The 15,167-nt window shown below is 42.3% G+C and overlaps 1 protein-coding gene across 1 annotated transcript; it reads right to left on the minus strand.

Annotated features, from left to right (window-relative positions):
• Positions 1 to 100: 100 nt before the first annotated feature.
• kdm2ab (lysine (K)-specific demethylase 2Ab) lies at positions 101 to 14,762 on the minus strand. The gene is made up of 23 exons (XM_044205269.1): positions 14,534 to 14,762; positions 14,056 to 14,096; positions 12,377 to 12,515; positions 12,016 to 12,094; positions 11,784 to 11,830; positions 10,241 to 10,419; positions 9,805 to 9,911; positions 9,456 to 9,549; positions 9,062 to 9,215; positions 8,850 to 8,965; positions 7,420 to 7,546; positions 7,014 to 7,288; positions 6,778 to 6,855; positions 6,145 to 6,405; positions 5,899 to 6,027; positions 5,685 to 5,771; positions 5,254 to 5,478; positions 4,804 to 4,833; positions 3,406 to 4,475; positions 2,644 to 2,807; positions 2,191 to 2,337; positions 1,800 to 2,015; positions 101 to 1,673 (listed from the first exon to the last, which is right to left on the minus strand). Exons 2-23 carry the CDS (start codon positions 14,089 to 14,091, stop codon positions 1,492 to 1,494), a joined length of 3,942 nt encoding a protein of 1,313 aa, XP_044061204.1. The 5' UTR covers positions 14,092 to 14,096; positions 14,534 to 14,762; the 3' UTR covers positions 101 to 1,491.
• Positions 14,763 to 15,167: the final 405 nt, after the last annotated feature.

Consider the following 15,167-nt stretch of genomic DNA (forward strand, 5'->3'; position numbering starts at 1 on the left):
TCATCTGATCCTACACTGCAAATAAACTATGGTTTCAACAGGAAAAATACTAGTAGTGCAGTTGACATCGCTCCCACTTTCAGTGAGAATATGACACCCATTGTTTATAATTTTTATTTTTCTTGAAAAATAACACAAATAACATAAAGTGAAAAAGGGTTCTGAAAATAATTACAATGCTACAGGATTCCCGTTTTGATAATCGAAAAGAGGAAAACATTTACACAAAAGTATATATTTTATATACTTATATTCATTTGAAGGGATATGGCCAGGAGATCCGTCTGGGAGCAGACCTTTGATACAGAACCACTACACTTTTAAGGGAACAAAGAAATGAGCAACCCCCGCAACAAAATCATACATCTCTACATTGAAACTGACAAGGTCATGAAATTCAGTGAAAGTACATACTCACATTTTTTCATCCATGAAAAGAAAAAAACGTGTATCAAAGAGGTGTTGGGAGCAGTTTCATCTAGAATATTAACACTTTTGCTCTAAATGTTGTCTCTGTACAAAAACAAAGCAAGAGGAGTTTGGAAACAATAGCACCTGAAGTCTAACGGTTGTTTGAAGATGCACCATTTATCTGACACTTAATGCAACCTGCCCTTTGTTGGGGTGAGGTCTCGTTGCCATGTCGATTGCCTTCTCACATTGTCTTTTTACCCTTTTACACAACCACACCCACTCAATGTCCATGTATACTTATCAAGTATACCATATGCACTCAAATGCCTTATTAAGCTGAGCATACAACTGGTAAATACAAGCCATTCCAGTCACTCACTTCATAAGCAATGATGTGAAAGACCTGTCACCTTTAGTCATCTTAAAAAATAAAAAATTCTCAACGCATAGTTGTTGTGCATAAAGCATAAGTCGTCAAACAACTCAAAGTTTGCTGTCTTGAATATGACAAAAAAATAACCATCTATATGGAGCACCCAAATGTAGCTGAAAGCAAATCAGATGATAAATGAGACTTTAAGCCAAACAGAGCAATGCAGTTATACCCCAAGGATGAAACTGAAAGTCTTGGCTTATCTCTTTGTCAAGGCAGAAGTTTGTGATGGGAGTCGGCATCTGTCCAAAGAAGAATTGAGCACTTCAAAAGGATGTGTAGTTTAATACAGATAATTAATCTCCCACTCCTGGCAATTAAAAAAAATAATAAAAAAATGTTTTGCTTTATTAATTCCCAAAAGAAAAACAAAAAAAGCTCCTGAGTCTCTTTTTAGGTACACGGGGGAAAAAAATGTATATAACGTTGAAAAGAAACATTGTTCCAACTGGGACAACCCCTTTCACCAACACAAGTTAAGTGAGTAAGCACTCCCAGTTCAGACCCCACCCCTCCTTTTACGTGAAACAGGTGCACGTGAACGTCCCTGCCTGTCCGTGTCCTTTGTGTCACATAGATTCACATCAGGATCCACTCTTGTCTTTGCACCACAAATCACCTCTGCAGTCAGAGGAGGCAGGGTCTTAGGATATCCTCTGGATCAGTTTTTCATCTGATAGGCAGTAGAGCGTGTTGACTGACAGCTCGGAGATGAAGGCCTCACAGGCCATGCGGGAGACACCTTTGCAGCCTCGCAGGTCGAGCAGTGAGATGCAAGAGAGGCGGCGGAGATACTTCAGACACGTGTCTGTCAGTTTACTGCAGCCTTGGAAAGAAACAGGTACACAGACACATCAATACTAGTGAAACAAAACTAATGTGTGTGTGTGTGTGTGTGTGCATGTTCTGTTTCTTGTGTCTCGCATATTGGCTATTCCCATCAATCTCTCACCTCCCAGGTTGAGTTCTGTGAGCGTGTTTCGGGTGGACGAGCCCACTGCAGTCAGCAGGTTGATGGAGTGGTCGGTGAGGCTGTTGCAGTGGGAAAGGTCCAGTTTTGTTAAATGGGGCATGTGGCGGATTACCAGGCGCAGAGTGGAGTCGCTGATGTCCAGACCTGCCAGTCGCAAACACTGCATGGTCCGCAACTGACTGCGATTGTCACAGCCTGGAACAGAGGGGTTGTTTTTTAAAGAGTTTGATGAGAAAAAGGGGCAAAAAACAAGTTAAATGAGAAGGAAAGGGATTTAAAGTAGAGAAAAATTGCTGGATAAATTGACAACAGAGTCTACAGATTGATTGCTCGATATGCACAACATCATCTGAGGCTACTCTTTCCTCACCTGGAGGGGTGACTAGATCCCTGATCTGGGAGTCTTTGACCCCGTCTGCATACCGCAGGTCCAGAGAACGGAGGAGAGGGCAACCAGAGGAGCAGAGAGCTGAAATAGATGACCAGGAACAACCCGCCAGCATCAGATCCTTCAGCCCTGCAAAAATCAAAAGAAGATTTAAATACAGTGTGTTTAATGTATGTGTTAGAGCACACAACTTACTGCTGCAAACATGACCAATTCAGAATTCATTTGAAACGCCAAAATGGCCAATAAAGTAAATATGACATTATGAAATAATTATATGAACATAAAATAATTATAAATGAAAATCTGTATTTATTTATACAATTCCTTTGTTTCATAGTGTCATATTTATTATGGTTATACCTATAACCATATTGGAATTCAATAAAAATTGTGTGAAAGAAAAAGACAGAGTGCATATGTGTGTTTACGTACCAGGCAGGCGGCCAACAAGCCAGTTCAGCTGCTTTTTAGAAATGTTGGTCCAAGAGAGATCGAGCGTGACCGGCTGTCTCTTTATGATGCCTGTTAGGGCCTGAGGAGTAATGGTGCGTTTGATGCTCAGGTCAATCCGTGCCCAGAGCCGCTTGTCTAAACACCTACAAACAAGCACACACTCATGACGAACACATCCATCTTTCTATTTGCAGAGCAATATGACCCACTGACACTACGCACTACTTTACATGGATAAACATTATAGAGTTTGATAGAAAAATTAGGCATGGAGTTTGATAGCATTTTATCAAAATCAAATCCTTTTGAATCCCTTCTTGAATTAGGTTTACCTTTTAACATTTGCAAGAAACTAAAAGAAAAGATAACTACAACTCAAAGATGTCTAATCACCTTTTGTTGACTGAGAAGGCGGAAACACTACTTTTAGTGGCAGTGGTCTGTTGAACTACACAAACACAGTCCACTGGTGTACAGTGGTGTTACAGAATGATGTGTCTTTTCACTCAATCAATCTTTGGCAGAATACAGACAGCAGCTGCAGAGAGCACATTAACCAGAGAACAGCCAAACCTTTCATTTTAGCCATTATGGAATTAATCATAATTAGCTACAGCTATAAAAGTGAGGAGAGATAAAAGGTTTAATAAGAGACTTGGAGCTTAAGGAATACAGGTATTTTTCTGACTAGGAACCAGATCCAAAATGGAATCCATCCTTAATAAAGCTAAGAGGTCTTACCATTTGTACCAGTTCTTGCAGACAGCCATGCAGACGCAGAGATCTGCTCGACTTAAGTAGCGGAAGACAGACACCCACACCTCCCTCTCACAGCCCGGCCCGCTCCCACTGCTCTCCCGGTCTGCCTCGCTCCCTCCTTCCTGCAGGGCGGACAGAGGGATACGGAGATGGGGAAGCTCAGAGGATGAAGAACAGGAGGCGCCATTGCTCAGTTTAGCCGGCCTGCTCGGCTTTGTTCTTTTAGAGGCCTCCGGCCTCTCTGGGTGGGAGGTACGAGTGTATGCGTGTCCACTGCGAGTTTGTGGTGGTGTGTGCTTATTGGAGTGTTGATCAGGACAGGGGCCGCAATTTCTAATGGGGGGTCTGACAAGGGCTCTGGTCTGGTTGTGTAATGTGGAAGTGGCAGTTTGAGGGGCAACAGCCTCTAATTTGGGGACAATGGCTGATGGGTCCCGCTTGGCCCTGGTTGGCTTTTGGAGTGTCACTTTAAGATATGAGCCATCTTTGCTCCCCGTTTGACTGTCCTGCTCCTCCACCTCCTCCTCCTCCTCATCCAATACCACACCGTTTTGGTTGGCCACCTCACTCCCTTCCTCCTCTCTGTCTTTGGCTGCTCGTCCTCCTCGCCTCGACTGTGGCTGGTTCTCTTTATCCAACCCCCTGCCACTGTTCTGCCCCGTATCCTCTTCCTCGTCGTCGTCGCTGCTGCTGCTGTTGGTGCTGCTGCTGCTGCTGTCCTCACTCCCCTCCTCCTCCTCCAGCTCTCCATGGCTTCTACCACTTCTGATTCCTCTTCCTGCTCCTCCTCCCCGCAGCCTCACCCCTCTGCCCCTCCCTCTGCGGGGCTCTCCCTTGGGCTCAAGTACCAGACTGAGGGAAGACTGCTGCTGCTGCTGCTGCTGCTGCTGCTGAAAGGACCCGGTCCCTCCTGGAGAGCTGTGGTAAGGGGAGCCACTCGTCCAGGTGGAGCCCCGGCCTCTGCCCTGAGATAGTCTGCTGGTTGGAGAGCGTAGCCGGGACAGCACCCTGGAGCCCAGCAGCCTGGGAGAACGATCTAGAGACGACGGTTTCTGTTAGGAGGGAAAGGGCAAAAAGGATGGCAAATGAGAACAAGATAATGCATGCGTTAAACACTAACTCCAGTGCTACAGTGTGCTATGAGCAATATTGTTTCTTTTTAACAATACCTTCAAATATAGCACCTAAAAAAGGTTTTGAAAAGGTCATAAGTTTCACAACTAACTGCCAAAAAAAAACAAAACACCATTATGGTTGAAATGCATCTTTGACAAACCAAGTTGTTTGGATGAAACTACCTCCTGGAATAATACAACATATCCATTGTAGTATTATTCAAATGCAATATAAAATCATTCCCGAAATAAGTGAATTGCTTACCGTTAAGATTTTGCTGCGCTCCAGTTTTATCTGCAATAAACAGAAGAAAAACACACACATAGTTTTTATCAACTATTTTAAGTCTGAGGAGGTGCCAAGAATCATATCTGTGGCATCTGTCAAACCAGTTTCAGGGTGACTGCAAGTTTAAAGACACTTTTTAATTAAGATCTTCAGTGACTAAAATAGATGAAAATCAATGTCAAAAGAGAAAAAATTGGGCTCTCTGTAGATTTCTTACTCTTGGGCCAGCTGAATTGTCAGTGCATTAAAATCTTGGAAGATTTTTAAGGCTTCTAAAAGTAAGACATGCAGACATGCTGAATTGTCCAAATGCTTCTGTACCATGGTTTCCCCATGGTACAGAAGAAAAAGTATTTGTCACTACTTGCTTTTGATCATTAAGACATTGGAAAATTCATCTAAATCCAGTTAAGATCTCCACTTTACCCTCTTCTTAAGTCTGAGCTCCAGTGCACTTGCTCTTTTGCGGTTCTGTTGATGCTGCAGTAGCAGTTTCTGGGAAGGTGGTGGCGCTGTGGGTCTGGATGGGGGTCTGCTACGTCTCCCTCGTCTCACCCCTTCACCTACACCGATGCCTTCCCGGTAAGCAAGTTTGGACGATGGCAAGGAGGTTGAGCCCTCTGACTCTCCACTTTCCTCATCGCTGCAAGACTGGCGTGGAATGAACAGGAAGGGATGGAAGGTGGGGTTGAAGAAGAAACGGTGTCATTGCTAATTTGAGTATCAACATCAAACATATGGCAACTGGTATAAGTTATTGAAAAAGGAAACTTTGCTGAGAAAGGAAAAAGTGTGAACTGAGAACACAGAGAGAGAAACATAGTTCAAATAAGAGTGGGAAGATGTGTGTTTGGTACCTCTGATGCTGAGTCTTTGCCTTGGTAACATTTGGGACATTCCCAGCAGCTGGGCAAATCCTTATTGATCTTCCCCTCACCAGGTTCCTGAAACATAAAAGTTAAAAGTTTAAAATCTGACCAACAAATGCAGCTTTGCAGACAGCAAAACAAACGATGCAATTATTGGGTAATGTATTCATTTATAGCCTTCACTATGTCTGAAGCAGATTACATTAATGCATTGACGATGGGCAATCTGCGAGCAGACTGAGCACTCCATGAGCGAGTGAGTGCTCGGATTTGATTCATCGGATTCCCCTTCTCCACATATGGCACATCGCGCTGTGTTCGGCAAGGCAGGCTGGGGGAATATATAAATATTATTTACACATACTGTGTATATATACACACACACTGTATATTGGCAGCATTATTTGGTTCCACGCATACAAAGACAATGACGGGTATGACGACTCACCGCTAGACACTGTCTCATGATACAGCTCTTCTTCATGCGTCCAGGCCCACCAAACTTCCTCATGTCGTGGCAGTATTGGCAGGTGCCACATTCTTTCCTGCAGCAGGCAGCACAGCGCTTGCACCTCACCCGTCTGCGCCTAAGGGCAGAGATGGAGGAGCGTTTGGTGGACCTCTGACCGAAAGGCTTGTGAAGAGTGGGGCCCAGGCGAGGACGGTAAAGGACAGGGGGAGGGGGAGTTGGGGGCTGGTACCATGCTGGCTGTATAAGGGACATCAGCAGGAAAGACAAAGAAAACATTAGCCTTGTTTAATGAGCCAGAATGATGGGCTTAATAATTGATGACAATTTATACCAATAATATAATGTGAAAAAATATGCAATATTTTCAAAGTCATCAAATAGCAGCTAAGTAAAAAAAAAACAAAAACATTTTATCTCACTTACTGGCACTGACAGTGTATTTTAATAACAATTTTACAGTAAGAAAAGAAGGTTAAAACTAATTGAAGCACTAATTTTAAATACACCACATCTGCTCACAAATATATCTCATCATCTCTACACAGAAGTATGCTGTTATGTACTCCCAGATAAGTGGAAGTGTGTAAAAATTCTCTGTTCTCTACTCACCCTTTCGGGCCACTTGACTATGGGCTCTCCAGTGTAGGACAGTTTGGGGTTATCATTGGCATGCTCCTTCAGAAGAGCCTGGACAAGTGGAGAAGAGAAAAGGAATAGTAAGACAAAAAATATTTAATACGGACTACGAAATATGGACACAGCACCGTACAAGCAGTGTTTGAATGTCGTGTAGCCAGTGGGTTCATTGCGAGATGAACACCACAAGGGACTTAGGCGACACCCACCCTCATGTCTTCGAGCAGGGCTGCAGCGTTCCTGATGCCTGCGGGGACACACTTTTTGTGAGCTGGCAGCTCCTCCAGCTTCCCTAAGAGGTTCCACAGTCCCTCCAGCTCAAAGGGAGTCAGCACCTGCTGAGGTGTGGTAACTTGAGCTACCTCTTCTTCTTCTTTGACTTCTTCCTTGAACTTTATCTCCTCGTTTTCAGCACTACTGTGAACTCCATTGGAGGTGCCATTCCCAGTGTGATCATTGGTTTCAAGGTCAGCCTGGGTCAGTCCTGAAAAGAGAGGGGACATGATGGTTGAAATTCATGTCAGTGATGGATTCATTTATGTGTCTGTGTGAAAAAGAGAAACAAATGAGGACAAATGAGGACAGCAATGTTTTCTTGTGTTCGTCCATCCTCACCTATGCCTAGGGAATATTTTTGGAACTCAGGAGAGAGGTTGGAGACGTTGGTCAGACAGTAGAGGTATCTCTCCAGGACATACCAGCACATCTCATAGTAGAACGGGTAGCGGAACTTTGATGGCACCTAGAGGAGGAGGACGGAAACAGATCAGGAAATGTTAAAAACCCTGCTTAGTCCACTGTAAGACTATAACGTGTAGTATGTTGCTTTAAGTTAAGTTTTTCATACATAAATGCATGCTCAAAGCACCCCAAAAATACATTTGATAAATTCAACAGCATTGTCTCTTTCCAGAAATCATGACCCAGTTACTCAAAAAAATCCACCAATTTGTTGTAAACAGTTTCATGTAGGAACATTTTTTTTCTACCATTCCTACATGAAACTGCTTACAACAAGGTCTGAGGTTCTATTATATTCAAAAGAAGGCAGACATCTCTACAGCCGATCTCGGCAAAACTCGGCAACTCGCACTAAAACTATCAAGATGGATAAATAGCACTACAGGTAAGAGGAAAATATGTATTTTTGATTTTGGAATGAACTGTCCCTTTACGAGCAGTTCTTCTTGATGAGAAGCATTTGTCACAACTTTGTTGCCCAGCTGATCATTTGTAGCCGAGCAGTGACAGTGTCAGCACAATCAAACTTGAGTTATAGCAAAATTCAGAAAAATTCTTTGCTTTGTCTCCCAAAGGACTGTTAGGTTTGGCCTCCGTCCGCCTCGGAGGGTGTGTTTAGTCCCGGTCCAGCTGTGTTCACTAGGAGTTCCCAATCCAGGAAGAGTCAGCTATTGTCTGTTATCGCTGCATGGTGGGGGAGCTGGCATAACGCACATTCAGCGCTATTGGCTACTGTAAACGCCAATCAATATCCGCTACAAGTCCCTCCTTAGCTGCCTGTTTTTACAGGAAACACGTAAATATGCGGAAGCAAATATCACCCTGCTAGCGGTTTCAAGGGGACTTTAAATTAATTCAGTCACTTAGTTTTACAGATTTTAAATTTGAGAAAAAGAGCACAGGTATCGAATTGTTACTCAGTATCGGCAGATACCCAGAGTTTAGATAATCAGTGCATCCCCAGCTTTATGGGTGTTTCTTAAAATTAAAAAGTCACATTGTTGAGAAATTATTCTGTCACTAGACTTTTTCCATTGTGAGTAATTACACAGAATAAGACTCTGAATCATGCCTTGCATAACCACAAAACCTGAAGCAATCATCAATGTGTGTCAAGAGGACTGTTATACTAGCCTGGGAACCAGATTAATCTGCCAAGCTCATGTTTCATTTGCTCTGGCAGATACGCCTGGCCCCTCTCCCATTCAAACAGATTTCCACCCGTCCTGGATTCAGTCGGGCCAATCACACCAGCCCAGATTTAAAGTCACACGTCACATACGTGAATGTGAGGTGCTGCTCACCCGTGTGCGATCCTCAATGCTGTAGATGTTGAGCTGCATGGGGATGTTAAAGCTGTGGAGGAAATTCCCCCCAAACACCAACGTGTCCTCTGGAGTGTACACGGCATGGATCCACCCTAGAACATACAAGACACAGGATGCTGGAGGCATGTAGTGGTAGAGACAGTGTATACTACATCTGTATGTGTCACTGCCATATTACAGTAACAGACCTGATGGGATTATGAAGGTGTTGCCCTGCTTGAGCTCTATCCTCTGACAGTCATGACACTTGTCCCCCAAGAAGATATCTCCCTGTTTTCCTGATAAAACCCAGTTCTCATACATCTCCAGGTTCTGTGGTGTGGGTGGAATCAGCCAGAACACCTGCAGGGGTCACGGGTAAAGGTCATGAATATAGTCTTTGGTCAACAAATACATAAAGAAATGTCCGTGGCATTAATATGCATTTATAGGACGTTAACAGAAAGTTAAAAAGCAAGATGGAGTGTTCGCCCACGATCACATTACGCTGTCTCTCATTAAGACTAAAAAGTTTCCACTGGGTCACTGCAGGCAGCCAAACCTTAAAATCTATGGTTCTTGTGTGGCTCGCGCTCGACTGACCTTTCCTCCTCGCAGGATGTGGTACCAGACTGAAGTGCCTCCAAAGTCAATATGGAAATCTGTGAAGCAGCCCTGCACACTCATGAGACAGTACCTGAGAGAAGTAGAGGAAGGACAGAAAACACAATGTGGATTTGGTGTAGATAAAAACAGGGTAAAAGGTTGAAATGGAAAATTAAAAAAACAATAAAAAAACAAATACTGTATCTTAACTAAAATTCAAATTCAATGGAGCTTTATGGGCATGGGAAACAGACGTTAACATTGCCAAAACATGTGTGAAATAAACATATACATAAACTACAGCACAGCAAATATGATACATTTCTGAGGCCTCTAGTTTACTTACTTCTGTACTTTGGGATAATGCATGTCTATGATGGCATTAGTGGAGTCTCTCTGTCTCTCCTTGAGGTGGCGGGGCCACATGTTGTCCACCCAGTCAATAAGGTCCACCTGGATAATTAGGAGAAAAATATGGTATAAAACAAACTGTCTGCACCAAACCCAAGACTGTTTCTAATAAATAACACCACTTTCTGTGTGTAGACAAAATGTTATTACTGCGACTGGCGACAAGCCAATGCTCTATAGCCATCATAGCAGCAGACAAATTATTAAGAGAACCAGCCCATCTTTCTTAACTGCGTAAAAAGGGATTTTCTGGTTATTCACCTTTTTTGTAACTTACAGGTATGGACAGTAAGAGTTCTAAAATTGCACTATCAATGTGCACATCTGGGTTGTAGTAAAACTCTGAGGTGTGAAATTGTGTGCATTCTCACCGAAGCCGGTCGTTTGACCAGATTCTCCAGCCTGGTGTGGCTGAACTCCAGGCTGATGACATTGTAGAGTTTTTCTCTTTCTGACGGTGGCGTCTCATAGTAGCGCCGCCACTGAGCCATTGACATCTCGATTCCCTTCTGGGTATTCACGTCCATCACGTCTACAATGCGTCGACTACCTGTAAGAGAATTAAAAAGGGGTTCAACAACTGAGACCATTGTAATTAAATCCAAATTAATTGTCCTAATATACACTATATACTCATTGTGTGTAATTATAACTGATTAAAATGCCCAGCAACGACATTGGATTTTAGATATCAATATTGATATTTGGGAGTTCAATAAATCCAATAACAATATATCAGCCAATGGTAATGTTTTTAACATGAACACCTAACATAAACAAACAAAAATCTTGATACAGATCCCTTAGATTTGTTTTTTTGTTTTTATTCTTAATTGTGATAGATACATATTGAGATACAGACTGAGCGGGACATTTTACAGTTGAAAAATCAACTTGTCAGTGCTCTCTGGTGGACATACTATGTAATGATGACAGTTGGGGTTGGGCGATGTCTACCAAATTGGCATATGACCTTGTCCACAGTGAAACATCGGGATGGACGGCGACATCGTTGTTCGGGGTGGGGTGGGGTGGGGGGTGGGGTGGGTGGGTGGGTGGGTGGGGGCTACTCACCCAGTCTTTTTATTTTTCCTCCCTATTTGTTATAAGAGTAGTGTGGCTGCTTTGAACGGGGCTGTGCGTAATGAGTGTGTGGGTGAGAGAGATAGAGTGACGGTGACTGCACTCAGAACAAACAGGTGTGTTGGTGATCGGAGCAGAGGGACAGGTTAGCAGTGAAGTTGCCTAGTGGCAGTAAATGTACAGTGTAGGTTACAGTTGGCCCATGAATAAACGCTGCAGCTCCTCAATACCCAAGACGTTCCCGCGACTTGCTTCCCAGGTAAAAGTGAGCATCAAGTTCAGCCCTGGAGGAAAACAAAGTCCTCCCTGTGCTTCCCGACCACGGTCTGAAAGCTGCAGCGGGAACGGTTAATGCTATGCTTAAGTTACCTCATTAAGCAGATCATATGATTATAAAAAACGTTTTAAAAATACTAGTCATAGTGATAAACTGCTCTTATTAGCTTTTTAACTCTGGAAGCATTTATTGCACTTGCAGTACCAAGATTTTACTCGCTAAAAGGGGGGGGGGGCTTTTAAATCACGATGTTACGATGGTTGAGGGCTCAGTGGTCGAAGGCTGTCAGCCATCAGCGATGGACGATGGCGTCGTTCATCAGCCCATCCCTACACACTGTTTCTAAATTACTTCAGACATAGTTTAGCATTTCCCTCCTGCAATTCCTTGTTACTTATCGGCCGGCATATTCACCGATATGATATATCTGCATTAAGGTTAATATCATCCAATGCATCGGTCTAGCTCTACCAGCGACAGGCATTTGGTATGTTACATTTTGTGTACAAAAAGTAAATCCATTTACCATGAAGGATTGAAAAACAGAAACTTACCAACAAACAACTTCACATCACTCACACTGAAATCAGAGTCTGGCATTCTGCAAGAGAGAGGCAATTCCTAATTTTTTTACATTTTTTTCTGCAGACGCACAGTCAAACAAGGTTTGTTTGCATTTGCATGGAAATTCTTTAAAACTAAACTAGAATATATCTTCACTAAAAAAATGATAGCATGTAAAAAAAAGAGTAATCTGTGATTAAACAGTAAAAGAATGCGACTTACTGTATGCCAAGGCCATCAGCTGTCTCAAAGACAATGGGGTCCCTGAGCCCTTCTCTCTGAATGTATTCGAATGTGAAATCTAGAAAGGAGACAAACACAGACACAGTGACACAGTCATCAAAAATCTAAACTTGCTTTGTATAGATAACCCAAAGTTACGACAACAAAACTTAAATGAACCAGTATGAATTGGCAGAGACACTTTTATCCGATCAACACAGTGTTAAAAATTTGCAGTATCAAGCAACACAGCACGTAGAACAAACAGCTAGCCTTAATCACCTTTTCATGGCATTACATATGTTCAGGTATGGTTTCATTGAAATGAATCTCTTTCGATGTACTAGTTGAAACCTCTCACCTTTACCCTCCATGTGTTTGATCAACTCAGAGCTAAACCTGACACACTGCAGCTTTTCGTCCAGGTCGAACATTCGTTTCCCTTCAATTTCGTCATCTGAGATTCCATCGTCCTGGTAGCGACGCCGCGTACCTGTACGCTGAGGATAAAAGACTTTCTGTTAACCTCTACCACAGACATGAACAATATGATCTGTAATGAGCAACAGAAAGAGGACAGGAGGAGAGGGCTAGAATGACTGGCAGTGAGAAATGTGGGATGTCTTACTGCACTGAAGATATTTCAGTGCCATGACAAAGCTGTTTTATGGCAGCCTATCAGACAGACAGCAATGCTGATGTCAAGATCACATATGTAAAAAGTTACATAATAAAAAGGGATGCCCTTCAAGGGATATGCTTGGGAAGACAAACATGAAAGCAACAACTAATATCACATCAATAATTTTTCACCAAAGTACCCTTGCTATGAAAAACTCAGCTACTGAGTGACTGGTTCTGATACATAACCAAAAGAAAGCACATTTGAATCTAACACAGATGCAAAAATCCAAGAACCCTCTGCAACTTTGCATAATGTATTTTTAAAATGTTCTTAGAGGAGTCTAATTGCTAAGACATGAAGTGACACCCACAGGAGCTGTCCCTTATATCTCAGCGGTAAAAAGGAACAAAAACTGCCATTAGTGACAAACCTAATGCTTTCACCCAAGACAAGGATAAAATCATAATAAATCAATCCAAGCTGATCAGTTAGTCAGCTACCACATCAGTTCATGTGGGAACCAAACAATACAGCATTACAATAGCAGAGGTTAATCTTCCACACACTGCCCCCCCTTTTACTCCCCTCCTGCCATTCAACCTATGCAGAACTGCTTGGCTAGACAGATGGATCAAGCACAACACCCCCGCTTTCAGATCTCCCCACCCCCATCCCTTTAACACAAATGTGGTATTATCTAAACTCTGATGCTCCTTGCTCTCATAATTGAGGGCTGTATAGTACCTATTAATTTTCAACTGAAAACAATTTAATATTATGAAAGCAGCCCATGCTGTTGTTTTCATAGTCAGTAATAAAAACAACAACAAAGGGAATCAATTAATTATAATTAAGCAACAATGTATTGGGTGCTTTTATTAAGTTTTGGTGTGTTAAACAAATAGGCCTAGACATGCTTTCCAAAACCTATCAATGGCAGAAAAAGCTTTACTACATATATATATTTAGAAATGTATCTTTTGATCGCATTGCCCCAACCACTAGTATCAAGATTATTTCTCTCCTAGAGTACACACTGGGAAGTTTGAAAGCATTGAGTTAATGACTTTACAGCAAGGGGATAAGATTGTAAGGAGGTGAAGCAAGGTCACCGCTCAAATGGCGTAAGGTTAGACAGTGAACTTGACCTTCTCTTGAACCCAAAGTCTTTTAGACAGGTTCATTACCGTTAATAGGGTGGCACACAAAACAGAAAGGACCACTGCCATGACACACTGCGCTACAAGAAAGTGGGCCATTCCAATCAAATGCAATGATTCTCAGTCACTAGACTGCTTCGTGAGCATGAAAAAGGCTAACTTCACATACACAACTTGGATAAAAACACCTAACAGTTGCAATGTTAACATAAAACAAGTGTTCTGTGGAGCTAACTGATTGGTTAAGTTACTCACCAGGCGTTTGCTGTACCGTGTATGAGGATCCTCCATAATCTCTAGAAGAGAAACAAAGTTTCGGGAGTAGCGTTAAGTTACAATTAAATAGCCAATCGGTGTTTAACTGTTTCGGCGTGTTTTTACATTCTGTCAGACAGAAACACACAGCTCTCTCTGAGTAGAGCCTAGCTAGATAGCCCTGCTAACGCTAGCCAACAGTGTTGCTTTAGCCAGCAAGCTAAGGTTAGCAACCCAAAACAATTACGTTGAATATGCGTCCCTTGATGAAGACAAGTGCCGACTAGAGCAACTACATTTTAATAGGAATATTCCGAACCAATGTGTCTATTTACTGGCGTTATTTAGCTGGCATTATCGGCTAACGTAAACTAGCTTAGTTGACAATCCCTTTCATAAGTCGTAACGCTAGCGTTGATGCTAGCTAGCTAGCTGACATTAGCATCTATACGGCAGTTGTAAGCTTCTTTATCATTACCTCTGCGTTTTAATTCCTTTTAGCCGTAGTGGTCAAAGTAATGTTTCCCAACTAGAGCGTCTGAGGCCTCTCAGTAAAGTTTCTCCCCATGTTATGTGATAAAAGCTGTGTATATTGTTATGTTTATTATTGTGCGATAAAGTTAGAACGATTCGACGCTTCGAGCCGCCATTTTCAGCTGGTCAAAAAACACACACACATACACACAAACCAAAAAAAAAAAAGAAAGCTCATGACCCACCCCCTATTTACCCCACTGCTCCAATAAATTAGCATAGAGCCACTCTCATTGGATACAGCATGTGCTATTTAAACAAGATTAGAAATATGTTAACATGCAAGTGTACTTGGTTTGTCTTCGCTGGTTTGACGGTTGAAGGACGGACTTTACATCAGTTCTAATTCCAGTAGGTGAATAAATAAATCATTTAGGTAGTAAACCCCACACTATAAACATACTCCACCACAAGGCCCTGCATTCAAAGTTTTACTTAGTACAGAACTTTTAGCAACAAAATGTACTTATACTTATCCACTAAGTATCAAAAATACTCATTATGCATAACTGTCTGTGTAAATGGATATATATTAATGACGCATTAGCATGTACGCAGCATTTTAATGTTGACATATA

Source organism: Siniperca chuatsi, linkage group LG8 (genome assembly GCF_020085105.1).
Source record: "Siniperca chuatsi isolate FFG_IHB_CAS linkage group LG8, ASM2008510v1, whole genome shotgun sequence".
NCBI lineage: Eukaryota > Metazoa > Chordata > Actinopteri > Centrarchiformes > Sinipercidae > Siniperca > Siniperca chuatsi.

Excerpts from the sequence above, each read along its gene's own strand:
- kdm2ab (XM_044205269.1), bottom strand. The coding sequence starts at position 14,091 with ATGGAGGATCCTCATACACGGTACAGCAAACGCCTG. Across the intron at positions 10,420-11,783 it reads TGATGTGAAGTTGTTTGTTG|GTAGTCGACGCATTGTAGAC; the intron begins GTAAGTTTCTGT and ends ATTCTCTTACAG. Across the intron at positions 6,856-7,013 it reads CCCTGCTCGAAGACATGAGG|GCTCTTCTGAAGGAGCATGC; the intron begins GTGGGTGTCGCC and ends CCACTTGTCCAG.